Raw genomic sequence first — 27,428 nt, forward strand, 5'->3', positions numbered from 1 at the left:
ATTTTATTTCCTGATTTTTTGTTAAGGCTCTTCTAATAACAAACATTCATTTAGATATTTCAAGCATAGTTATGTTTCATTATTTTGTGAGAATATTTGTGGCATATTGATGTCAATTAGAATGCTTACATCATTAAAGGATTTATTCTCTTGGTATATCATCATCATCGTAGTTGGCCAGACAACCCAATGAGCGCCAGTGCCTTCCTCTGAAGATTTCTCCATACCGACTTTCGATTTGTGTTTGATCTCCAATTCTTCTCATTAATTTCAGGAAAAACAGACTCCACCGAGTCAGCCCATCTCAATCACCGCTTTCCCCACTTTCTTTTTCAAGTGGGTCTTAAAAGCAGTATCTTTTTTATTGTATCGTTATCAATTATTCGAATCACGTTTGCTATCCAATTCATTCTATTTATTTTTTTGTATTTAATAATATCGAGTTGTTTATAAATCCTGTACATTTCAAAGTTAAATATCCTTCTCCAGTTATTGTTTTCATTTGCACCACCAAGTATACTCCGCAAAATCTTTCTCTTTGTATAGAAGAATTATTAAAGTATTAATTTACGAAACTCTTGGTCTTGACATATACTTCTAAAGCTTGAACAATGACAAAACCGGTGGAACTTTGTATCCCGATATTTGAGAGAAAGATGCTTGGTGGTGTGAATGAAAACAATAACTGGAGAAGGAGATTTAACTTTGAACAGTACAAGAGATTTATAAACAACCTGATGCTATTAAATGCATAAAAATAAATAGAACGATTTGGATGGGCCACGTGATTCGAATGAGTGATGACAATACCGTAAAAAAGATAATGCTTTTTAGACTCACTGGAACGAGAAAGCGGAGAAGGTCGCAGTTGAGATGGGCTGATTCAGTGGAGTCTGATTTTCTTGCAATTAATGAAAAGAATTGGAGATCAAAGGTAAATCGGAAGTCATTATGGAGCAATCTTCGGAGGATGGAATCGGACCACATTGGGCTGTTTGACCATCTATCATGATGATATAAGAATAATTATATTTCTTAAATCTTTCGTGTGTTTACTTAAATTTTAAAAATTTAGATGATAGAGATGATTCTTCATTTGATACATTATTGATGAGAGCGATTTTGATAATTCTCCATTTTTAACCATTTAAATACCTGACAGTATTGATTCATTGCCTTAATCGTGGTGTTATCTTTTAGAAAAAGAGGTCGTGGCTGTTCAGAAACTCTTACTCTTTGAAGTATCGCCGGAGTTTATCAAAAGGACGATTACTGTTTTGAAGGATATACATCCTCTCACTTTTACTGAATTTTATTTAATCCTTTTCCTCATTTTGAAAGATTCTTCTAATCTATTGTGTCTCTTTTTTATTTTATTTAAATCGAATAGATAGATGGGACACTATTGGGATACATAATATTGACTTTTAAATGTTTGAATATTGTAAGTGATGATAAGCAGTGAGTATTTATTCAGATTATAAGAGAGCATTTTGATCTCTCTTATCTTTTCTACTTTGAATATTGTTGCTTTTTATCTTTTTATTTCTTTTCTAATGAGAGACACTCGTTCATTTAGTTATTAAATGCGTGTATATTTCTGTTTCATTCTTTTATCTAAAATTTTGTGTATAATTAATAAGAAAGATAATATTTGTAGAGAGAAACCATATAGGATATGCCTTTCGCACACATGTCAAACTTTTTCTATTGGGTTCAGATCCGGGGTTTTCAGTGGCCACAGAAGAATGTGTTAGTAGTTAGATTGATGTTTATTGAACACATTTTGAACGCTTTTGAAACTATATATCGTTTATAAATATCGTTTATCGAATCGATTTTATCGTCTTAAAGTATTACATAAAGTGTACACAAAGTATATATATATTATTACAATAAGTATACTTTACCTTTTGAAGTATGTTAAAGGATTACTTTGATCTCTCAATATGTTCAAGTATTGCATGGTGTTTCTTTTACCTTCAAGAAAAACCAGGGCACCATACGAGCAGAAAACGTCTTGCATCTTGACATCTCCACCACATCCTTATACAGTGACAAGGTTGGTTGATGACTTCGTGGATAGCGAACAGAATTCAACGTCTTCTATTCCGTCCACACCAACATCAATTGGAAACGAATTGTGGCATTTCTGGCTTTCTCACTGGCTGCGAAATCCCTCCTCCATCTTCAATTCTCTGTTCAAACCAAAATCGGTTTGGACAAATCTATCTTTTGTTCAAGGTTTTTGTCAGATGAATCCCTACAGAGTCTCTTTTCTGCCAACAACTATTCATTGGTGCTGGTTAATTGTGTTCGAACCTAAGTTGAAACTTCCAGACAATGATTGTGGATTCGGTTTCCAATTTTTGAAAACACTTCATACTTTTGAAAATACTGTGAAATATTCTGCCTTAACAATCGTCTTGCTAAATGGGTACCAATAATAAGCTTCATTTTTCCTTAATGGTAGCAGGTCGGTTGTTTCCCTCATTCTACTCATCTGTTTATCGTGAAATGCACCCACTTTACTTATAAGAGCATTCTGATGAGATTTGACCCACGTCATAAGCAAATATAATGTGTGTATACCCTTTAATTCTTTTAATAAGTTAGGGATAATAGGAATAATTAATTTTCTAAAAGTCTTATTTTTGTTTTATTCTCTTTATTATGAACTTTTACGAGGACCTTTATTTATCTTTTTATTGTTTAATAAGGAATCAATAAAAAAAAATTTCTTCTTCTTTTTTCAGATTTTGATTCTGAATTTGTGTAAATTCAGGTAGCAAGTTTATAAACATACAATATTTTATTTTCATTGCAACTAGTTTTATCTTTTTCTTTTTTTATCTTTTTAATTCTCATGTTTCTTTTTTTAATAAATATTTCGTGTTACGATGGTTTAGGATTACCTCTCAAACCGTCTTAAGGTGGTTAAGACTAACTGATGAAAAAGTTAATTTACTAAATTCAATTTTCAAATATTCCCTCTCTCGTAAATAATTTCATTTTTAAGCTCTCTCTCATTTATTTTTTTTAATCATTTTTCAGTTGGCTTGAAAGGAAATAATTTGCCTATAATAATGTATGATATCCCCCCCCCCTAAAGTTAAGTGTTTCTTTGAATAAAGTTTTCCAAAAACTTACACCTAGAAAAATAACCTGAAAATTTCCTTTAAAAACTTGAAAAAGAATTTTAGTCATCTTTTTAGATGTTTCAATTATCTATATTTGTTATTAATATTACAGTTATCTATGTTTAAATTTTGATAAAATTTGCAAAAAAGCATCTATATACAGTCAATTCGCTATAACTCGAAGTACGATAACTCGAATATTACTATAACTCGATTTTTTTATGAGGGCCCGACCCTTTTATCTTCAATTTCATGTTAATTATTCTCGATTACTCGAATTTTACTCCCTTTAACTCGATTTTTTTGGATCTTTTGAAGCAAGAAAAAAAAACCTAGGAGCTGATATCTTGCCCCTTCCTTTGCAACAAACACACAAAATGTCTTTCGCACTCTTCATGGAGAAGCTAAAGCTGTCCCTCTTGAAGTATGTGAACAGTGGTTAAATGAAACGTTACCAAATTTACTTCAAGGATACAGTTAAAACGATGCTTTCAATATTGATGAAATGGGTTTATTTTTTAAATGTCTTTCAAATAAGACTATGATGTTTAAGGATAAAAACTACTCAGGGGGTAAAATGAGCAAGAAACATTTGACTGTCCTAGTTGAAGGAAATGCGTCTCGGACAAAGAAATTGCCCTTACTTGTTATCGGAAAATACCGAAATCCCCGATGTTTCAAGAATGTAAATTACAAGTCTAACAAAAACAGTCCTTTGGATTACAAGTCTAACAAAAAGTTTTGGATGACATCAGTTTTATTTGAAGACTATGTAAGAAAATTGGATCAGAAATTCTTCGCTAAAAAAAGAAAAGTGATACTCTTTATGTATAAATGCACAGCGCATAGTGATCTACCTAATTTGAAAGCAGTAAACTTGCAGTTTCTCCCGTCAAACACAGCAGCAAAGTTGCAGCCGATAGACCAGGGTATCATAAAGTGCTTAAACAGTCTTATCGTAAATGTCCTGTCAGAAAAATGATCTTAAATATTGTAAGCATTTGGAAGATTTGTAATTGATAAGCATTAATTAAATAATCCGATAATATTTTGGAAGTCCAAACCGAAACTAACGGTAAGTCGAACTTCCGATATGTCGAAGTTTTTCGTCAGTCCCATCAGATTCGAGTTATCGCGAATTCACTGTACATATATTCAGAAAAGCTCTGGAAACAGCCAGTCATCGTGGCCAATCGTGACATGAGGCAATGGCACAATGACTGCAATAATATGGCATAATGATTGCAATAATATGGCATAAAGACTGCTGATTTGTGAAGATAGTTTTAAAGGAAAGTAACTATGTCTTCAAAGTGACTGAGAAATGTTCACGAAATATCTGCTAGTGTTTTGAAAAAAAAATTTAAACTGGACTAAAAAAATCATTTTAGTGGAGTATTTTTTGTTATTATTTTAATTTATTTTAAATAGTCATTTCCAAAACTTCTTGCAAACGTTTGAAAAACAAAACCCATTTTGCTATGTTTAATAAAATTCATTGCTAGTACTGCGTGTAACCAATCAGCTTCTATGTATAAGCCATCTTATCTGTCGTCATTTAATTGAAAGACAAGAGCTGCTCAACAGTTTTTTGTTTCCAAACTGTGCAATCTTTACCGGCAATAAGATACATTGATTGTTTATCTCTTAATTTATTCTCTATTCGTTGAACCAATTTCATTTCCTAGCTGATAAAGTCAATATTGCAACAGATATCAGTCAAACAAAATGCCCAATTTATTTTTCGAGAAATCACTACAAGTGAATTTTAAAAATAAAAATAATAAAAAAATACATCTGATTAATCAACTTAAAGTTTGAGTTTAATTATTTTCGTGACAACTTTAAATTTCAGTTTTTTTTCTGTTATTAAAATTAATAAAAAAATTGCTATAATTAACTAAAAATTTTGAAGTTAATTTAATTTTATTTAGTTTTTTAGTTGTAAAATTTAAAAAAGAAATAAATGTCAAACTACGTGGAATTTCAATAAACTTACTTAATAAATAAATGGTTAGTGACATTCTTCTTTATTATTAGAAATCTATCAATTTAATTTACTAAAATATGAAAAATAAATGTTAATTCTTACAAATATTTCTGTTTATTATTGGAGATTTGTATAGCTTCAGTTATTTATATTCCTACCTAAGAAAAAAAAATTCTAATTAAAAAAAATTCATATTTTCACAAATATCCTATTAATTTTATATTAACACAGTTTTCTCTCATACTAGTATTTCTAAGTAAATCACTCAGATTAAGCTATTAAAAAAAGTTTTTTTTTACTTTAATGACAAATATTAAAGGAAACTACTCTTAGGTTCTTAGACGAGAAATATTTTTCTTTAAATAAAGTTTTAAGTTTAAAACTTGATCAATAGATATCTGCATCAGAGAATTCCATTTGAAATATATACGTAATTAGGTTCTAATTTTAGGTAAAGCTCATATAAATATTGAAAACTAAATCAAACACATTTTTTGTTAAGGTGAATATGAATATTTTATATGATTATGTTTCAACCTGCTATAATTATTTAGGTATTATGAATTTCATGTCATAAAGAGAAAAACAACTTGCAATTTTAATACATTCATCAACATTAAATATTCTTATTATAAAAATGGGTTATTGATGTTTGATTCAAATAAAAATAATACAGTATTATAAAATAAATAAATAAATCTTATAACAATTAAATTAATATTGTTAATATTAAATTAAAATTAGTTTTGGAACATACTTAAATTATATTTAAAAAAATCTTATAACAAATTTATGCTGCATTACGAGACAATATATAACTATTTACTTCCCAAGTTCTCAATTTTTGAAGAAAAAAAATCCACCAGATGGCTCTATTCTAAAGTTTTTTTCTGCTACTTTTGATGTAAAAAGATTTTATCCTCGGAATACAGCCTGTGATTTTAGATGATGGTGGCCATTTCTACAATACCGTAATGTGATTGTCATTAAGAGATTCTAAGAAGCGCCATCTGTTAAAAAATATTCAAACTTAATATTCTGTATTATTACTTCTTTTGCTGTAAAAGCTCTTATTTATCGTTCGTTATTATCTGATTCAGGTCAAAATTACATTCTGTAGATGAATGAATAGATGTATGAATGGGTCCGCCCTATAAACGGGTATGGCAGAAGTCGAATTCTTGACCATAGATGGCGCCACTGGAAAACAAGAACAACAGGCTTACGAGAGAGAGCTCTTTTTTAAACCTTAATCATTTTTCTGTTGTAAAATTTTAAAAACCGTCTATCTAATGTTTAGCGCATTGTTCCCTTATGAAATTTATGATATATTCAGGTAATTACCTTACTTTTTAATTTGATTCCTCTGGCATTAGCCATATGAAATTCAATTGAATCTAATACTTTTATTTGTTTAGATCCCTGCCAAGGCGTTGAATGTCCGAATTCTCAAGTATGCCAGCTCGATGAGCATAGAAACGCCATGTGTAGATGCAATGCTATTTGCTCTGAGGATATTAGACCTGTATGTGGATCTGATGGGAAGACTTATGCAAATGAATGTGCTCTTCGCGTAGAGGCTTGCAAATTTAGAAAAAATATCAGAGTTGTTTATTCCGGAGAATGTAGCACAGGTAATTTTTGTTTTTGTAAATAAATGCATCTACTGTTCCATACATTGTTTAAAGGGATGTCTGCAGCTGCTATGTGAAAGTGAAACAACTTATACAAAATCAAAAGGGGCTGGAAATTGCAGGACTTGTAATGAAAGCTAACATTTTCGCCTTATTTATCATGGTTTACATAATCTACACGCAAAGATATGACCCCTGAAGAAATATATGCTGCAAAACATTTTGGATCAAATTAAAGTAAAAAAGTACCTGAACTCAGGGTGCCAGTACTTTTTACTGTAAAATCTATTTTTACCAGATCATGCTGAGGAGCAACAATCTGATATACCGTAATTTGTACTGTAATAACTACGGTGAAATCATTGAGCCACTCAAATTAAATAAATATTACTGCAAAAACTACGATGTAATATTTTTACGGTAAAAATGAATTTTACGGATGATGTATATAGAGTGCAGCTGCTTTGTACCGTGATTTTAACCGGAATTTTTTTACAATGCGGTTGATAACTATTTGACGTTTTCTTGCTGTTGTAACTTTTAACGTTCGTTGTAGCAATGTGGACCCTGGGAATTTATTTTCCCACTTCCATCCAGTCCTCAAGGAAGACATTTTTGGCAACATCGAGTGATTAATATTTTTTTTAAAAATCCAATACCCACCTGGGGAATGACCTTTCGTCATACAGGCACTTGAAGGACAGATTTGTTGGCCACTCTTTTAGGGGCATCCTATTAGGTGGGCTAGCGTTGCTTTCACAGTAAGGACAGATAGTACAGAGAAGGAAGGAACATCCATGCTTTGCCCAGGATGCGAACCCAGAAACTTTCTGAGGCAAAGCCAGTTCTCTGACCTCAACACAGGCCGGTCGGCTGTTGATTAAAATAAAACATTTCAATTAAATGCACGCAGAATTTAGTATGGAATTAACGTAACACTTATAATAACGTGATGCGTTTTGCTGTTTAATCGTATGGTTAATATAGACGCTGTGTATTTTCTTATTTCCTTTGCACTACCGAGAAAGAGATTATGAAAGTTCTTTGGATGAAAAGAGGCATCCAAGTTAACAATAAATACTGACTCTGAAGTGTATCTATGATTTTGCTGGTGAATAAGTAATATGAAAAAGTTCTTTAAGGTCAATTCATACTTAGGTCAACAAATAAAAATTTTATTTGAGTTACTCTTTATTAAATCATTAAAATTTTTTCTCCCATATAAAACTAAAATTACATTTAATTAACGAATTAATATTTGAAAAAATTGTATTAACATCAAGTATCAGCTACCACAAGTTTAAAAAAATGTATTTGAACTTGAGTATATGAATAAAAATTATTTTATTAACTGCTGAAAATTTGAACGAGATATATAAATAAATATAGGAAGAGTGTGAACTAATAGTAGGGATTTTTAAGAAAAGAAAGGCGCATGGTATCAGACAACTATAAAAGTATAAATCTGGTGACGTGCACCACACGTGCCACCACGCAATGTTCTTTATTGAATTTATCTGACGCAGCGAATATAAAATAATTAAATATTTAAATGAGCGCAATAAACTATTTTTTTGTTCAGATAAAGCTATCATTTAGAAATTATATAGATATTATTTTTAAAATATGTGAAAAACTGAATAGCTTATAGTAACATTTAAAACAATGACTAACGCTTAACCCATCAGAAAATTATATTCCGTTTTACTCTCATCCCCATTTAATTAATTAATAAATAATAATTAGAAAAAAAAACAGTATTAACGTCAAGTGTGATCCAATATAACTTTATAAAAAATGTTTTTGAACTTAAGGGGATGAATGAAAAGTATTTAATTGAGCAAGATACAGGGAGAGTGTGAGCTAATACTAGGAATTGAATAAAATATTATAGGATTGTTCGACCAATCATACAATGTTATCATCAGGAAGCGAGTTCACCATGTTAAGTTACGATGTATGCAAGGTCAAGCAAGTTATTTCATTCAGTGAAATGTATATGAGCTAAAATCATTGTATATGAGCATTTACCAGTATCCCTGTGATACGGAAGTTCATTTAATGGCAGACTGTGTAGTATCAGCATTTTAACATTTATTTTGCAGGTAAGAACCCGTGTGAAAACATTCAGTGTGAGATTCTAGAGGAATGCAACATTGACAAATTTGGCATTGCATCTTGTCAATGTCCACAAAACTGTGAATCTGTTATGAAACCTGTTTGTGGCTCTGATGGACAAACCTACAATAGTGAATGTGAACTCCAGAGGCATGCCTGTATTCATAAGCGTATTATATCAGTTGCTTATGGGGGAGCTTGTGGTAAGATGATTCTTTTTATACTGCCTAGTTCTTATGTGCTATTTAAAGGTTCTATGCCACCAAATTTTTAGATCATGTTCTATACAGCTTAACCGCTTGCCTGATTATCCCGATTTAATTCGGGTATGTATATATTGCTAATATTTATTATCCCGAGTAAACTCGGGCATAGCTGAATTCATCAATACGTTTTGTTTGATACGTTTTTATTCTTCCGGAAGCAAAACAAAAAATAATAATTATCTGCTGTGATTGGAAGTTTTGTTTGGAAGGTGATGGCAAATTAGAAATTTTTTACACATAAAAAAATTTAAATTTCAACTTGGAACTTGTGTATTATGTCTTGTTTTAGTTCCTTGTATTTATTACTAAAATTAAAAAAATTCTTAGACTTTTTACATTTTTTTCTCTCAAAATAATTGGTAAGGGTAGCGGTTAATACTTGTATGTATATATTTTGTTCATCTTAATATTGTAATAATTAGGCATATGCTGCCTAATTTTTAGAGTCTGTTCTGTACTGCTCAATAGTTAGATCAGGGCTAAAGCGAATAGAAGGGCTGGTTCACTCCTTTGAAGTATCTCTTGCCGCGCCGATCCTCCGACGTCACTCTAGTGACGTCACTTTGGCGCAAAGCTCGCACTTTTACTTCAAGAACGGAGCGTTTGGCCTTATGGTAAGTCGATCGATAAAGTAAAATTAACATTAAGGGGTTTAAGCTTTTGATTATTCTATCCTGACCATGCTATGGGAAAGCATATTTGTCAGATTGCGGCTACCCCTAAATTTTGGGGATCGGAAATCTGAATCCGTTTAAAAAAATGTATGCTTATTCCAAGAAAATACGTTTTTGTGACTGATTTCGTAACTTAAAATATCATCTGCACTAATCAGCTAGCATATTGGAAGTCACCCCTATGAACCATTAAGAATTATTCTTAGCACGTGAAGATCCAATCATTAGATCAAAAGTTAGTCATAGTGGTCCGGTTTTTTTTCTATTGGCGCACTGTACATTTTATTTTAATTTATATGACCGAATCCATAATTTAATTGATTGATTGAATATGGAGTTTAATAACAAACTATTCGAATAGGGGAGTGAGAACCGCGGTGGCTCAGGGGATATATTGTTCGCCTTCCAATGAGGTGAACCGGGTTCGAATCTCAACAATGGCTGCTCGCTACGAATTCCGCACCCGGCTCGCTCCGACCACAGTACTGACGTAAAATATCCTCAGTGGTAGACGGTTTATGGGTTAGAGCCCCCTTGCCTTCAGGCTAACCGTGGGAGATTTTCGTGGTTTTCGTTTCTATGTAACACAAAAGTGGGTTAGTTCCATCAAAAAGTCCTCCACGAAGGCAAATTTCTAAGAATGCTTGATCCAGGAGTTTACTTATCTTCTAGATTGGGTTCAATATCACAAGGAGTCGGAGTTCAACATTAGCAGTCGTAAACCCAATATTGGGTCAACTGCTCAACGACGGTTATGAAATAAAATAAAAACATAAAAATTAAGGATGTCATACGACAAACTATAACATGCAAGCGAATACACCACATACTTAAAATTGAGTAATAGCGTCAAGAAACACGGATCATTTTAAAAATCATATCTATTCTTATTGCTCCTTAGTATACATAAGTTAAACTAGTGTCTTTCTGACAGTCAGACTTTTAGGTTCTTTTTTAAATTTCCATAATATGAAATTGATTTCATGCTAAGCTTTTCGCGGCAGAAAGCAAATTTATTATCACACATACTTATGCCACATCATATACTAAAAACATGAAATAAAATATAAAGAAATAATAGTAAATGACATCGTTCAAAAACCGCTCCGCTCCCTTCAAAACATTCAATTCTTAAGTTTTGTTGCTATCTCGTGACGCCATCTAGTGATGGCAAACCTTACATTGACCTACAATAAAATTATTACTTAGGTGATACTGGACCTTGTAACGGATATGTATGTGCATTCGGAGCTTTATGTGTTCTAAAGAATGGTTTACCTGGTTGTGAATGTCCAACCTGCACCGAAGAGTTCGAACCTGTGTGTGGCACAGACGGTATATCCCATACAAATGAATGTAAAATGAGAAGAGAAGGATGCGAGCAGAGGAAAGAAATAAAAGTCGCCTACAGTGGGCTTTGCGGTAAGTATCTTAGATACCCTTTTAGAAAAGGTTTTTTCATACTTTTTTTTACAGAAAAAAATCTACAATTTGAGTGGCTTTTACTTTGTGAAAAGTTATCTTAAATTATATAAAATACATTTCTGAAAAATAAAGTTTCATTGCTATAGAAGAAAGTGAAGTACTGTTTCCCATAGAAAATTTCAAAGGAGAAAACAATGAAAATAATGAAAATGACAACCGAAGTTGACGTCGTCAGGGGGTACCAGTTCTGGAAGTCAGAAAAACACAAAATCTTTTCTATCGAGAGATCACGACAAATGTCTAAAATTTGCTCTCTCTGTACCCCAAAGGTTTGGTAAAAAGTTCAGGAAAAGAGAAAAGAAATATTTAATACGAAAACAAAATGCAAAAGTAAATGACATAAACAAATTACAAAAGCAAAACATTGTTTAAGAAACCCACTTAAAAATATTTCAAGCCAAAGAACACAACGTTCTGAAAATCTTTAACCAAACTGAAATTTGAAAATAAACAACGCCCGCATTTAATGCGCAGAAAGAAAAAAAAAGAAAAGAAAAGCAAAAGAAATAATTCTCAATTTTTCTTTCTGCGCATTAAATGTGAGTGTTGCTCCTAGACTTTTTACCATACTTTTGAGGTACAGAGAAGAACAATATTTAGACATTTGTCGCGCTCCCTCGATAGAGAAGGTTTTGTGTTTTTACGACGACTTCCGGAGCTTGTAACCCCTGAAGACGTCAGTTTCGATTGTCATTTTCATATTTCCATTGTTTTCTTTTTTGAAATTTTCATAGGGAATTTCTGCTGCATTGCGCAACTTCCCTTTGGAATTATGGTATTTAACTGATTTATAAATGATTTTGTTACTGTTTCCAATATATGTTTCTCACTTAATTGGGTAAATGCACTCAAAGAGGAAGACAACCAATACCCACGCATATACTCTCTGACGTCAGCTCCAGCTAATCTTTATCAGCAATATTTAGTATTAAAATTGAATTAAGTTTTCCCACATAAGTTAGAATGTTAATTAGAGTTAAGTTAATTAAATACAGAGACGTAAAGCACATCGAATGTGTTGAAATAGAATTCAATCTAGTCTACTTCTTAGATTTATTATTTGTATGGTAACCGTATTTTATGGTAACCGTGATATATTTTAGTTTTGTATACCTGGCAACTTCGATTCATAATAAGTTTGTTTATGTTCTATACGGTTTCATGCCTGTCTTTGTGCAAATAAATAGTGGTAGAAAAGAAATCTTTGTGATAGAATATAAGTTGTGTTACTTAAGAGAATTAGAACTTGACATTCTTGGATTGCTCGAAATAGAATGCGAAGAACAGTTGTTAACGTAAGCAAATGCCACGTTTCAACAACCCATCAGGATCGAGATACCCGCACTACGTCCCTTGCAAGTATCCCATTGAATGTGACCAAACACGAATTAAAAGGGTTAATATTTTGAAAGCTACTGTGGGTCTTTTGAGCGTAAAATAATACTATTTTTGAATTTTACACGAATAAAAAATTCTGTTTATACTACAGAACGGTATAGTAATGGCATTTTTGGTAACAAAAAATAACAAAAGTCAAATTATACGGCATTTAAAACATTCATCGGCTCATATTTTAGCTGTTTACCAGAAATTCTAATCTTCAAATTTATAGTTCTTATCATCACACATTTAATAAATACAGAACTAAAACAAAAATTTAACCGAGTAGATGATTTTTATGCCATGCTGTAAAGTATCATGATAAAATTACCGAATTTTTCAGCATTTTCAAATTCGTTCACATACTATAAAATTTTATTTTATTTTTAATTTTACCAAAATCATTGCCAAAGCGTTTTGATAAAAATCATCAAGTTTTTTGGTATTCCCATAGAGGTGCATTGGTACATTTTACCAAATTCTGGTAGTTTTGAGGATACAGTGTATTTATTATAAAGAAACCCCTTGTGACTTAAAAATTATTTATACTATTGACTTGAATTTTACGTTATTCAATTTAGCATAGAAAATTACATAGGAAAATGTTACTTTATATGCTCAGGCAGACCAGTAGATAGCAATGCAAAAATTTTACTTCGCGTCAAAAATTGTACTTTTTAAACATGAAAGTTGTTGCACTTTTTAAACCGTTTATTCGATTGACGCGCGAATAGTTTGATTCGATTAAATGTAAAAAATACATAGGAAACCATGTCTCACTTACTTAGATAGCTATCTTATACTTCGTAAATAGGTGCAAGAACAATATTTTGTACGTAAAATTGGTTCCATTTAATTTATCGGGAAAAAATGCATCGGAAATAAGGTCTTACTTTCCTTCATAAAATAATAATTATTTCGCTCAAACCAACCTCCATTTCCCTTAAAAAAAGGGGTTGGCTAAAAATAAAAATGAACTTACCTGACAACATGTAAAAATTGAGATTTTAATATATTTGGCATTTTTGTATAATAAGTTAGATGTTGCAAAATGTTTTTTTTTAAATTAAATTTTATTTTATTAGTTTCAAAAATTCTATTTTAGCGTCCATAGTATAAAAAATAGAAAGAAAATAATTGAAAGAAAATAGAGAACCTATCTTGAAACACTTACGTTGCTTTTAGTTTTTAGACATCATTTATAATGGCATAACAAAGCTTTATGTCAAAAATATGAACGGGTATTATTTTTTTCCCGAAGAAACACTTTTTTGTTATAAGTACTACACTTATTTGAGATAACGTTTTTCTAAATGCTAATATTAAGAAAAAAATATTTAAAATTTTCATCATCATCATCAAAGTTGGCCAGACAGCCCAATGTGGGTCAATGCCTTCCTCTGAAGATTTCTCTGATTTATCTTTGATTTCCAATTCTTTTCATTAATTGCAAGAAAATCAGACTCCACCGCGTCAGCCCATCTCAACCGTGGCCTTCCCCGCTTTTTTGTCCCAGTGGATTTAAAAAGCAGTATCTCTTTTATTATATTGTCATCACTCATTCGAATCACGTGGGCCATCCGATTCATTCTATTTATTTTTAAGTACTTAATAATATCGGGTTGTCTATAAATCTTGTACAGTTCAAAGTTAAATCTTCTTCTCCAGTTATTATTTTCATTTACACCATCAAGACTCCACCTCAAAATCTTTCTCTCAAATATTGCGATACAATTTACCCCCCAGTTTTGTTATTGCACAAGCTTCAGAAGCGTATGTCAATACTAACCTGACAAGAGTTTTGTAGATTAAGAATTTTGTTTTTCTAAAAAGAAACCTAGATTTAATAAATCTTCTCAGCCCATAGACAGCCCTATGTGTCAGATAGAGTGATTTCAGGAGTCATTCTGTTGTCAATAGTAATAATTGATCCTAAGTTAGTAAAACTTCTTACTGTTTCAAATCTATAAGATCTCAAGATAGGGGTCTGGGACTCAGTTTCTTGAGAATAACATCTATTTTGTTTTCTCTACCTTTATGACTAAGCCCATTTGTCTTGCAGCCACCTCAAGGACAAGAAATGCCTCTTTCATTTAAACTTTCAATAACATAATTTTAGCATTTTTAAAAATCTTGCAAAAAAGCATTTTAAAATTTTTATGGTCATATTAATTAAATGATCTGATCTCTGAAATCTAATTAAACTTCTTAAGTTTGTTTAGTATACATTTAGCAAAAACAAAGAAGAGTCCCAATGTAAAATAATATCAAAATACTACGATAAATATTTTAAAGATTAAGTTTTAGATGTCCATTAATTCAAAATAATTAATACCACAATTATTAATCTTATTTGTATTACAGTCCCTGGCTAAATTATTAGACACACTGTAAGATTCCATGTAAAATCTTAATTATCAGGTTATACTCTACAATGTTTGTGTTTTTACGCGGCAGAAACCGGTTTACATTTGTTTATATTCGCTTGTTAATTAGTTAACATTGTAATACAATACGATAAAAATAAATTCAAATGGGAAATATATAAAAAATATCCTCTATACAAACACATTACATGTATGTTTAAATATAAGAGTATTGCCTATAAACTCGTGCAAAACATGCAATTATTAAAACACCACAGTGCGTCTAATAATTTGGTGTAATTATTATAATCTACTAATTTAATACCTGATATAATAAATATTCTATATTTATATAATATATCGTCTAATGTATCCAATTGTCGAATTTATAATATATATCGTCTAATTTAACCAATTGATACATGAACGTATACAAGTTCAACCCGGTTTCAGTCACGTAAAAACACTAAAGCTGTATAGTATCACCTGATAATTATGATTTTACATAGAATATTATAGTGCGCCTAATAATTTATTTTTCCAGGGACTGTATACATAATTTTAATTAAAAATCTCTTTAATATTCTACATCGAAGAACTGAAAGTTGTTTTTAATATTCATTTAGAGTAGTTAATGTAGTTAAGAGCAGGTTCGGAAAAATTAAGAGTGGCATTTTAATAAGAAAAGTCATACAATCAGGGGCAACAAATTGAATATTTTTATTCCTTAACATTCAAAACTTAACTTTAAATGATTGAAATCAATTAATTCGCTAAGTAACTGTCTAGACGCCTTTAACGCATAAGGAAACTTTAAATGGATTGAATTAAAGAAATATTTCAATAAAGTTTTAAGTTATGCAATAGAAAGTTATTGTAAAAGAATTGTGAGCCCCACGAATAAGAGAAAATCTTTTATTTTTGTAAGAAATACTTTTCAATTCGAATGAAAATACTTTTTGTAATAAATAAAGCAAGATGTAAAGTATTAAGAATAGTTTAATTATAATTTAAGCATTTTGACTGAAAACGTGATAAATAATTTTACGTTTGTACACTGTAAAAAGTTAAGTGCATTGTAGCCACTATTTTTAGTGTTTAGGTCAGAGGTCGCCAAAGTGGTCTATATAGACCCCCAGGAGTCTATTTAACATAAGCGGGGGTCGATCTGAGCCAGGGGGTCGAACGGGGGTCGATCCGAACAGGAAGGGTTGATTGGTCGAAGGATTATCAGTATTTTTCAGATATGTGACAATTAGAAATAAAAGAAGAAGACTTGGAAATATATATACAGGTAATCTTCAAAAATTGAGCGACGATTTTATACTGCGTTTTGTTGAATTGGAAAACATTGACATCCCTGATTGGATTATTGTGCCATTTTCTGCTCAAATTGAAAACGTGGACATCAACCTGCAAGATAATCTTGCTGAATTATTATGGGGATTTGAAGCAAAGACTCTTTTTAAAAATGTAACAATAAGCAAATTTTGGACAAATATAAATATAATGCAAAAATATGTAAGACTTTACGAAATAGCTCAGCCATTTATGATAGCATTTCCAAGTTCCTATATGGTTGAAACCGGTTTCAGTCACGTAAATTAAATCTTAACTAAGAACAGAAATAAATGAAATGTGGAGTTTCGAGGGGATTTAAGATTAAAATTGACCAATTCGGAACCCAATATAACGAACGTTGCAGAAAAAAGATACCAGGCACACCCATGTCATTAATTAAGAAGCAATAAATCCGTAGTTACTTTACTTATTATTTCTACTTACTTATAATTACTTATTATTTCATAAATAAGGTATTTATATTTCAACATTAATATATTTTTCATAAAACTATTGTTACACTATGTACTATTACTTTAATAAATGTTCAAAATCATAAAATAAATGTACAAACACAGTATCTAATAGAGTTTTATTTTAATTGAAAGAAAATTACTTTTATGGGGGTCGATGGAGATTTCGAAAAATTATGTAGGGGTCAATGATCAAAAAAGTTTGGAGACCCCTGGTTTAGGTAAACGAAATGCATTTTTAAGCACATCATTCGTTTAAAAAATAATACAGATTAGAAATAACTGTTGACATTTTTCAAGAAGACTTGCCAGATGTGAATGAGAGGAAGCAATAATGATTTGAAATATAAAATGTAAAGTTGCCAACTGAAAATGGAGAAATAAAAATTAAAGTTAAAACTAGAAAAAACTCAGTAGCCGAGAGAGAATTAAAATAATAGTTATAAATAAAATAAAACAAATCTCGTATATAACAATTCTAATAAAATAAAACAAATCTCGTATATAACAAATCTAATAAAATAAAACAAATCTCGTAAAACGTGGATGAGATTTGTTTAATTATTATGTAGCAATTGACAAAACAACAATTTCTTGAAAGAATGAGTGCAAATATTTTACTGAGGATTTACTAGTTCTTTTAAGCAAAAATCTTTTACAAGAGGCCATAAATTGATTATAATACGCATAAAAAATGTTTTCTGTAAATGTTCAAACAAAAATTAATAAATAAACTAATAAAACTTAAGCACTGAAAAAGGGAAGAAAAAAATGTGACTACATGAGCTGTAAAAATGTTTTAGTTAACCTTAACACCAAAAATGGTGGCAACTATGCACCAAAATTTTTTACAGTTTACCATTGTGTGTCATGTTGTTGCTCTAAGTATTGAAACGGTAGATAAACAACTCATGTCTTTTTAATAAAAATGGTTTAAAGAACATGGTAATAGATTTTAAACTCATAACCAATGCTTACGTACTTATCTTTCTGTATCAGTGTACTGATGATGTTGCTTTTTCATCCCATCAAATAAGGTGCATATAAAGGTGCTTATATCATTGAAAGAAAAATTAGTTTAAATGTCCGAGTTGTTCTGATGTTATAATAGAGCATCAAGATGCAGAGTTTCATGTTTGTATTATTCTGCGGAAACTGATGCCGTTGCTTATTTGTAAAACTGAAGAGTTCCTGTGTCTTTTTCCTAATTCATTTAAAAAATGCAAAGGCTAGAAAGAACACTGGTGTAAGAAATTTAGAGAATTTGCAGACTAGGTCGATTATCTCTAGAACTACAGGGTTGATTTTAATGAAATTTGATCTGTTCATACATTGATACAATACAAAACAAATAACCATTCAACAATTGTAATACACGCTTATGATCGTGCGTAACACTCGTTGGAGTCGGAAAATATGAAATTGCCACAGGACAATTCAGGCTAATTGCCACAGGGAATGATAAACTGCCTCATTTCAAGTATGTAATCATGCTGCAAGGCCTGCTGTAAGAGGAGACCCATTTTTTTATTAACCCTTTTCTTTTGTTTATTCTGTAACTGCCGTTTCATACCTTCCGACTCGAAAGGGTGTTACGCACAATGATGCGTGTGTATTACAATTGTTGAATGGTTATTTGTTTTGTATTGTATCACTGTATGTACACATCACATTTCATTAAAATCGGTCTAATAATTCTAGAGATAATCGACCCAGTCTGCAAATTTTTCTTACACCAGTGTATTTCATTCTCTTCCAAACAATGTATGTAACGGCTAACATTTTAATTCAATGCAAGTGTATAATTTATTTATTCGCTATTCGAATATCATAATCTATTTTAACTCTGTTTTCTTTAAGCTGCTTTATTTCTCTAGCTACAAAAATCGTTGAGATACAGTGTTATATTAAATTCTATAGGTCTTTTTGGTGATTGAATTGTAGCCAGGTTATTTAAAATTTAATATCATATTAATAATACGGGGTTGGCTTTGCTTTTGCATATATCATCTATCGATAACTCGACGACTTTGGATCTTTTCCTAAGCTGTAAGTGTCCACCAATAACTGTTCATTCATTTGTAATTCGAAATTTTTGCCTTCAGAACGGGAGGGTTTTTAGATCTCCGTGGATCGGTGCAGTCCAACAGTTTATACCCTAGCAGCAAAATAACTTGGTCCTAATTTTGTCAATATTCACGAATCTTGTGTTAGTGAGGTTTTCAAAGGGCCTTTATTTTTCCGATATTGGCCCTATATAGAATTTTCCTATTCACCCGATATTTTACAGCCACTTTACAACCCGAGTGGAATAAGTAAAACAGAAAAAATCTTGGATTGGCTTTTAAAAAACGGTGATATATTTGACCAATGATAATTTGTTTTCCAGATACTTGCAGCCAAACACAGTGTGAATATTCCGCCGTTTGTGATCTGGACAGTAGAGGCCGTGCAACGTGTGTTTGTCCGAAGCATTGTGTTAAGGTACTTATTATTTTACTCATAAAGTACTTGATTTTTTTCATTTATTCATAAAGTACTTGTTACTTTTATTCATGAAGTATTCATAAAGTACTTGAAGATCACTGGGGAAGAAAGGTTTACGCCCATAAAAGCTGATTCGGAGAAAAGACGTACCGACCGGAGGGGAAAATTTTTTCAACTGAACGACCCATCTTCACTGTGTATTAACTCTCGGGGAGAACCGATTTTTCACATTATTTTCTTGCTAAAAACTTAGTAATTTTTTTTAAATGCAACATACGGTGATCCAATTGTCATTTTTGAGAAAAATGACAAAAACCGTTCTTCCTTCTTGACTTATTCACTCATTTTAATTTGTTATATTTTAATATATTTTTTTAATGTATTTGGACGAAAAATTCACAGTACATATTTCGTTTGATAGTAAAACTTCAATAACTAATATACAGTTACATTAAAAAGTACCTTAACTTAAAATAATAATAACGCTATTTTCCATTTTATAGAGTCTATTTCGAATACTTCAAACTATATGGTAATGTCTTATTTTAAAAAAAAAAAATAATAAGATAAAAATTTTAACGTTGCTAAGAGGTCAAAAAAAATTATTAAATCATTTTTTATTAAATCATTTAAGCTCGTAAAAACGCAATCAAAATGTCACTGCTGAGTAATATAGAGTAAACAATATCAACAACATAAACGTCGTCAATCAGATTGATTGATAAAATTTTGAAGGGTTTCTAAGACTCCATTTTCAATCCTTTTTCAGAAGGGTTTCGAAGACTACCTTTTCAACCCATTTTCACAAGTGTTTCGAAGACTACCTTTTCAACCCATTTTCAGAAGGGTTTCGAAGACTCCCTTCTCCCTTCTGTTTCCTCCACCAATAAAAAAAACACATTTCAGTGGTTTTATTCTCACCTTTTTCAGCAATGATTCGCTAGATATAGGAAAATGCTGTACTAGGTTGTAAGGAAAATGTTCTAATGTGTTGAAATCATTTCACCTAATGGTAATGTTTTTAATGTTTTAACACCTAATGTTTTTAAATTTATTTGTGACAATTATGATAAAAAATCTTTAGTAATTGTGTTTATTCAACGAACTATTTAGGTGGAAGCTAAAGTGTGTGGAAATGATGGAATCACCTATCAAAATGAATGCGAGTTAAGAGTTGCTGCATGCACAAAACAACTGCCTATAGCTGTTGCTTCTCTTGGAGCTTGTGGTAAGTTTAAAGATTCGCTTAACAATTAAATAATTAATTACATCCATAAATTAAGGTTATTCCGAAATTTAACTTACAAATTAAGAGGGTTGATAAAATATCATCTAAAGTATGAGGACTTATTACCAGAAGCCTGGGGGTACCAAATCATTTGATTGAGAAGTTGAAAATAACGATAATACATGTAAGTTTTGATTCTAAAGGAGACGAAAGTTGGAGGTCAGTTTAAGTTTCCCTTACCTAAATTAAACAATCTGGAATATCTTAAGCGTACGGGATTTACTTTTTGATAATCCGAGAGATCTCAATCTGTGTGACCTTTCCTTCTTGATAATCAATGTGATCTCAATTCATAAGACTTTTCCTTTTTGAAAACCAATGGGATATCAATTTGTGCGATATTTCCTTTTTGATAAACAATGTGATCTCAATTCATAAGACTTTTCCTTTTTGAAAACCAATGGGATATCAATTTGTGCGATATTTCCTTTTTGATAAGCAATGTGATCTCAATTCATAAGACTTTTCCTTTTTGAAAACCAATGGGATATCAATTTGTGCGATATTTCCTTCTTGATAATCAATGTGATCTGAATTCATAAGACTTTTCCTTTTTGAAAACCAATGAGATATCAATTTGTACGATATTTCCTTTTTGATAATCAATGTGATCTCAATTCATAAGACTTTTCCTTTTTGAAAACCAATGGGATATCAATTTGTGTGATATTTCCTTCTTGATAATCAATGTGATCTCAATTCATAAGACTTTTCCTTTTTGAAAACCAATGGGATATCAATTTGTGCGATATTTCCTTTTTGATAAACAATGTGATCTCAATTCATGAGACTTTTCCTTTTTGAAAATCGATGGGAACTCAATCTGTGTGACTTTTCGTTTTTGATAATCAATGTTATCTCAATTCATAAGACTTTTCTTTTTTGAAAATCAATGGGATATCAATTTCTACGACATTTCCTTTTTGATAATCAATGTGAACGCAATTCATGAGACTTTTCCTTTTTGACAATCAATGGGACCTCAATCTGTGTAACTTTCCGTTTTTGATAATCAATGTGATCTCAATCCATGCGTCTTTTCCTTTTTGAAAATCGGTGTGATCTCAATGCACGAGACTTTCCTTATTTGACAAACAGTGCGACTTTTTCTTTTTGAGGACACCTTATATCATAGCTGTTTCTCTGAAAAAACAACGGAAGATCTCTTAGCGTTAATTGCTGTTGCTTTTTTAGAGATCATAAGCACGTTTATACGCCATTGCAGACTCCACGTTTTTATTGTTAACTGAGCTTAGAGACAAAACTTAAATATTTGCCTCAAATTTGTTCAAAATTTAAATAGATGCCATCTGTAAAGCGTGTTTATTTTATGTCAAGCAGGGATGTTACGAAACAGAACCAGGTTGAACTGCTTTTCTGTCTTCTAATAATAACAAACGTTGAGGTAAATATTCTTAGAGAAAACGGTTGAAAACAATAGAAACAGTTAAGAGAGTCCACTCATCGCTGTGTTACGTCAAATTTTGCACGAGTTTTTCGCGGTTTTTGTGCGTTCAACGAGACTCTAGAACATTTTGCATAATTCATCTAAATATCTAGTTAAGATCATTTATATTATTGCAGATCAATGCATCAATGTGCATTGCAAATATGGTGCACGTTGTGAAGATGGTAGATGCGTTTGTCCTACAGAATGCCCCGACAAGTATGAACCTGTCTGTAGTAGTGATGGGTCAACATATCCCAACGACTGCGAGATGAAACGAGCTTCATGTGTACAAACTCAGGAATTGAGTGTATTGTTTTATGGCGAGTGTGAAGATGTTGGCGGATCTGGTGCTGGAATAAAGGGTGAGTTTTATCATTCTAACAGAGAAAAAAATTTATAAAATGACATTCAACATGGTGCGTAGCTTTTTTAAAAAGTGCTTAAATCAGCTTATTGTCGATTTTCGTTTTTTAGAAGCCCTTAAAGATGCTTTTTTCATGGGGTGTTTTTAAAAAGTGCTTTTGATTACCGTTTTATTTATGGTTATTTGACTGTTTTGATTAAATATGGTAAAATAACCTTTCAATAAATCTTTATTTAACCCTTTTTTCAGAGAAATTTCTGACAGTGTACTGGAATACAGAGCAAGATTAAAAATTTTAACACCCATTGTAAAAAAAAAGTTTAAAGTTATATTTAATTGAAGCTTTAATATAAGATATTCTCCCAGATTGGTACTAGATTTCAATGTAAAATTCATTATTTTAAGAATAACAAAAAATTTAAAAAAAATTACTTTAACGCATAAATGAGCTAATTTATACGAATAGTGCTAGAATGAAGCTTTGTCATTCTAACAAAGCAAAATAATTCCAGATTCAGATTTAATTGTTCTATTGCATTAAATCAGTTAAAACTGATTTTTACCAGACCCGAATGGGCTATTCAAACACGTTAATATGCTGAAGCCTTAAAAACAAATATTTAAATTAATAGTGTTCTGAAATCAGCACAACCTTCAATTCTTGTATTAAAAACCTTCTTCTAAAAGTAAGACAAAAATAAGCATACCAGGGTTGCCAATAATTATTTGGATGGGTAAGAAAAATAACGCTATCAAAATCTAGCGAATAACTGCCAATAAACGTAGAACAAAGAACACCAAAATTTATTATATAGTTGAATGATAGTAAAAAGGTGTTTATTTTAAAAATTTTCAAGTCTCCTCAGCAATTAAATTGGTTTTTGTGTTTTTCATTTCGCTTTTTTCTACCATAATCAGACATGATTTAATAATGTTCTTATTATTTCCACACTTAAATATTAATTAGCGTTGAATTTGGCTGTCTACCAAGAATGAAATTAAGGAATACCTTAATATACATTTTTTCAACAACATTTATGGCTAAAAGTATCTGAATAGAAAATTAAGCATAATTTGTTTATTTTTATAAATGTTACCGGCAGAGTTTGAATTCCGGCATTCTATAGAATGCCTAGGCATTGTATATAATGCTAGATGTTTTTAGGCAAGGTATGAAATAGGAGAAGTATTACATACTTTCCTTAGGCATTGTATTTAATATCTAGGCATTCTGTAGAATGACAAATGCTATTTAGGCAAAGTATAAAAAAATCGCCCTGATGAGGTAATGTAAATGATGCATATTTCTTGAAAATAAAAATGTTATTCTGAAAAAATAATGAGAGTGCCATTAAAAAAAATTTATTCGAAGCGCGTAAAGAAAAAGGAAAGTTGTACAAAACATAATTTATGCCTTTCTTATTAAGGGAAACAAAATTTTCATATAAAAAAAAAAGAAATTAACCTACTTGTTGGCTAACATGGCAGGCTTGAATGACATTTTGAATTTGAAATTTTGACTAATCAGAGATGTATTTTATATTTTGCCGGTTTCTTATTTGGTATTCTATAGAATGCCTAGAAAATGTGTGAAATATAAATCGCTTCATACATTGCCAGCTAGTTTTAGGCATTATATACAATGCCTAGGCATTCTATAGAATGCCGGCGTTTCATACTTTGCCGGTAACATTTACATATTAGATTTAAATTTTGTCATTAGAAGTTTGTTAGAAATTTTAGAATTATTTTTCCAGGTGCTAAATCTACAGAATCAGGCTCTGGTAATTTCGCCTGCGAAGAAGAGCCCTGTAAATTTGGCGGTATTTGTGACTATGATTCTGAAGGGATGCCTCAATGCATTTGTGCTTTTGAGTGTCCACCCGTGAAAGAACCAGTGTGTGGATCGGATGGACAATTTTATGACAGTGATTGCAAACTGAGAGAACAGTCCTGCAAATCTCAGAAAAAGATTATTGTCGCCGCCAGGAATAGATGCCAAAGTAAGATTAATTTATTTCAATTCTAGTTTTTAACTCGCATTAAAATACAAATAATTTATGTTTCGGAACAAATCTTTTATTCGGGATACAAGATTATAAAACAAACATTCAGCGTTAATTTTTTCATTCCTACCTCTCTCCCTATGGAAATTTCAATCCATAACTGTTGCAATCCTTTTGCAAGTAGAAGAAGGTAAGTGGTGCTGGTTAGCATTTTTCTGAAATCAGAAACAGAAAGTGGAGTTCATTTTATATTATATTTGAGCAGTCGACTCACTTTTTGGGTTTACGACAACTCATGTTCAACTCCGTAGCCTTGTAATTTTGATTCTATTCAGAAGACAACAAAACTCATGGGTCAGTACCCCCAGAGGCATGATTTGTTATGGAAACATGGAGGGCTTTGTGACTCGACAGATTTAACGTGCATCAGTCACCATATACTACACGAGGAGTAAATGGTGACTGATGCACTTATACACACAATTTACCCACGACTTCTTGGACATGGGCCCAGGTTTTTCGATTTTAGAATTGGAAAATCGAAAATAAAGTATTCCTTTTCAAAGTGCATTTAAACATTTTTCAGACTCTACGAGCTTTTTTGACGCCTGGAAGTGGTTCGCATAATTTAGATTAGAAAAATGCTCGTGTATTAGATACAAATCAACGTCTCTTACACTTTAAAAAACATCAGTGTAAGAAACATCGGATAATGGTTTTTTACCTATAAAACATCCATGTACGGAATGTCGGGCATAAGGATACCGAGTAATTGCTTTTAAACCGTAAATTAGATTAGTGTAAGGAATACCAGACAAATGTAGGGCAGGTTAAACACTTGTCATCCTAAGATATCAGTTATAGTTTTCAAAATCTACAAAAGGAATGTAGCAGACCACTCCTTATTGGGAGACTGCTTCGATTTGTATGACTACGTTGCATGATTGTTGTTTATCTTGCATCCTGGGTGCAAAGATTTTGTCTTGTATTCCATACTTAACTTAACGTGAACTTAAAGTGATATTGAAAATTCCTGTCGGATCTTTATTCCTTTACAAGTGTTTCATTTTCCCCAAAGAGCTGGTCACAAATGATGCAACGCTTTGTGGTTTATAAAATTAAACCAGTTTCTGGCAAGGGAGAGGAACGAGATTACAAGTGAACAATTACTCATTTTTATTGTAATAAAAACATCTAAAATCAGCAAATTAAATATTTTATATTTTTAATTTGCATATTTTTTTCCTCAACATCTAATCATTATTAATGTTATGCTTTCAAATGTCTATAAATCATATATCTACACTTGAAAAGTATAATTTGAAATATCATCGATATCATGAGTATGTGTTTGAACTAAACTGCTAGTGGGTCTTTACATTATATAGAGTGACAAGAAGAAGTAGGGATATGGGAAGTATGACAATTTGTGACACAGAAAAAGAGGGGATTAGGGTAGAAGTGAAGTGTAAATGATCCCAATTTTAAAACACTATCTGACAACCTATTTAAACTACCACTTGGAACTACTTATTTACATGTTCTTCATTCTAGATGTTTCGCTTTAATTTGCATTCTATAAATTTCTCAAACTTTTTTAAATTTTCTTTTACACATTTGTTTTTACATTATGAAAGAGTAAAATATGAAATTTTATTATTTTAATTTCTGATTTTCTTTTTCATTTCCAATAACAAAAGTTATTAAAAAACGATAAACCATAGGATGCTCTTAAATTTTTTTTGTAAATAATTAAGCATGATATTTCCGTTTGCATCAAAATTAAGAAATAAATTTTTTTTTTAAATTTTAAATGTAAAGACTTATTTAAAAACTTTTCTAAAAGATTTGTGTATAAGTATGCGTTGTACAGCACAACAGCAAAAAAAAAAAAAAAAAAAAAAAAAAAAGAAAAAAAAAAAACTTTAAAACAACACATGCATTTATTTTAAGAGAATCATAAAATTTTGTAAGTTTCAAAGATTTTGCCCGGTCTTCTATAATTAATATTAAAGTAAGTATAAGTTTCATAAAAAGATCTAAAAGATTTGTGAAAACGTTTGCATTGTACAGCACAACAGCGAAAAAATAACTTTAAAACAATGCATGCATTTATTTAAAGAACATTTTATAAGTTTCCAAAATTTGGCCCGGGCTTCTATAATTAATATTAAAGTGAGAATAAATTTGATAATAAAATACAAAAGATTTTTGAATAAGTTTACATTGTACAGCACAATAACTGAAAAACTTTTAAAAAATACATGCATTTTTTTCAAAGAAAATCATAACATTTTTAAGTTTCAATTTATAATTAATATTTAAGTAAGGATAAGTTTGATAATAAGATCTAAAAGATTTGTAAATAAGTTTCCATTGTACAACACAACAGCAAAAAAAAAAGGTTTACAACAATACGTGCATTTTTAAAAAAATATATAAAACATTTTATAAGTTTCAAAGCTTTGACCCGGGGTTCTGTAATAATTAAAGTATAATTATTAAAGTAAGGATAAATTTGGTAATACGAATCAGCCTTTTAAGCAAAGCTTGCTAACTTTTCTGTTTTATTTTTATGTGTTATCATATTAATATATTTTATCTTACATTAGATAATAGACATCTAAATGGGATCTGAATATAAACAAACGAAACACCGTATTTATGGCAACATAAAAATATATTCAAAGGAATGCCTTAAAATAAGAGTTTTATTTCATGGAATCGTATTTATGATAGTTTTTCCGTTTCAAATTGATGTTTACAATGGCTGTTTTATGTATGTTAACTTCTCTTTTCGCTTGTTTGAACATTTCTGTTTTCTAAATTTAAGATACACCTGAGTCTTTTGTTGGAATTTACGACTGAATATATCTACGTTTGGGTTTTTGAGGATATTTTCTTGGATATCCTTCAATTTTTCACTTTGATCAAGGTTAGGATATTTTTGTTTTAGAACATCTGTG

General features: G+C 30.9%; 1 protein-coding gene across 1 annotated transcript in view; it reads left to right on the forward strand.

The window, feature by feature from the left end:
- LOC122271476 (agrin) overlaps positions 1-27,428 on the forward strand; it is a 405,090-nt gene that overhangs the window by 321,678 nt on the left and 55,984 nt on the right. The window contains exons 5-11 of the mRNA XM_087168482.1: positions 6,549-6,764; positions 8,870-9,085; positions 11,032-11,244; positions 19,257-19,351; positions 20,468-20,582; positions 22,227-22,454; positions 24,214-24,459. Of these exons, the coding sequence (XP_087024608.1) occupies positions 6,549-6,764; positions 8,870-9,085; positions 11,032-11,244; positions 19,257-19,351; positions 20,468-20,582; positions 22,227-22,454; positions 24,214-24,459 (1,329 nt within the window). The remainder of the gene's footprint in view (positions 1-6,548; positions 6,765-8,869; positions 9,086-11,031; positions 11,245-19,256; positions 19,352-20,467; positions 20,583-22,226; positions 22,455-24,213; positions 24,460-27,428) is intronic.

The sequence above is a fragment of the Parasteatoda tepidariorum genome, chromosome 7, assembly GCF_982258835.1.
Source record: "Parasteatoda tepidariorum strain Cologne lab strain chromosome 7, Ptep-v5.0, whole genome shotgun sequence".
In the NCBI taxonomy this organism is placed as follows: Eukaryota; Metazoa; Arthropoda; class Arachnida; order Araneae; family Theridiidae; genus Parasteatoda; species Parasteatoda tepidariorum.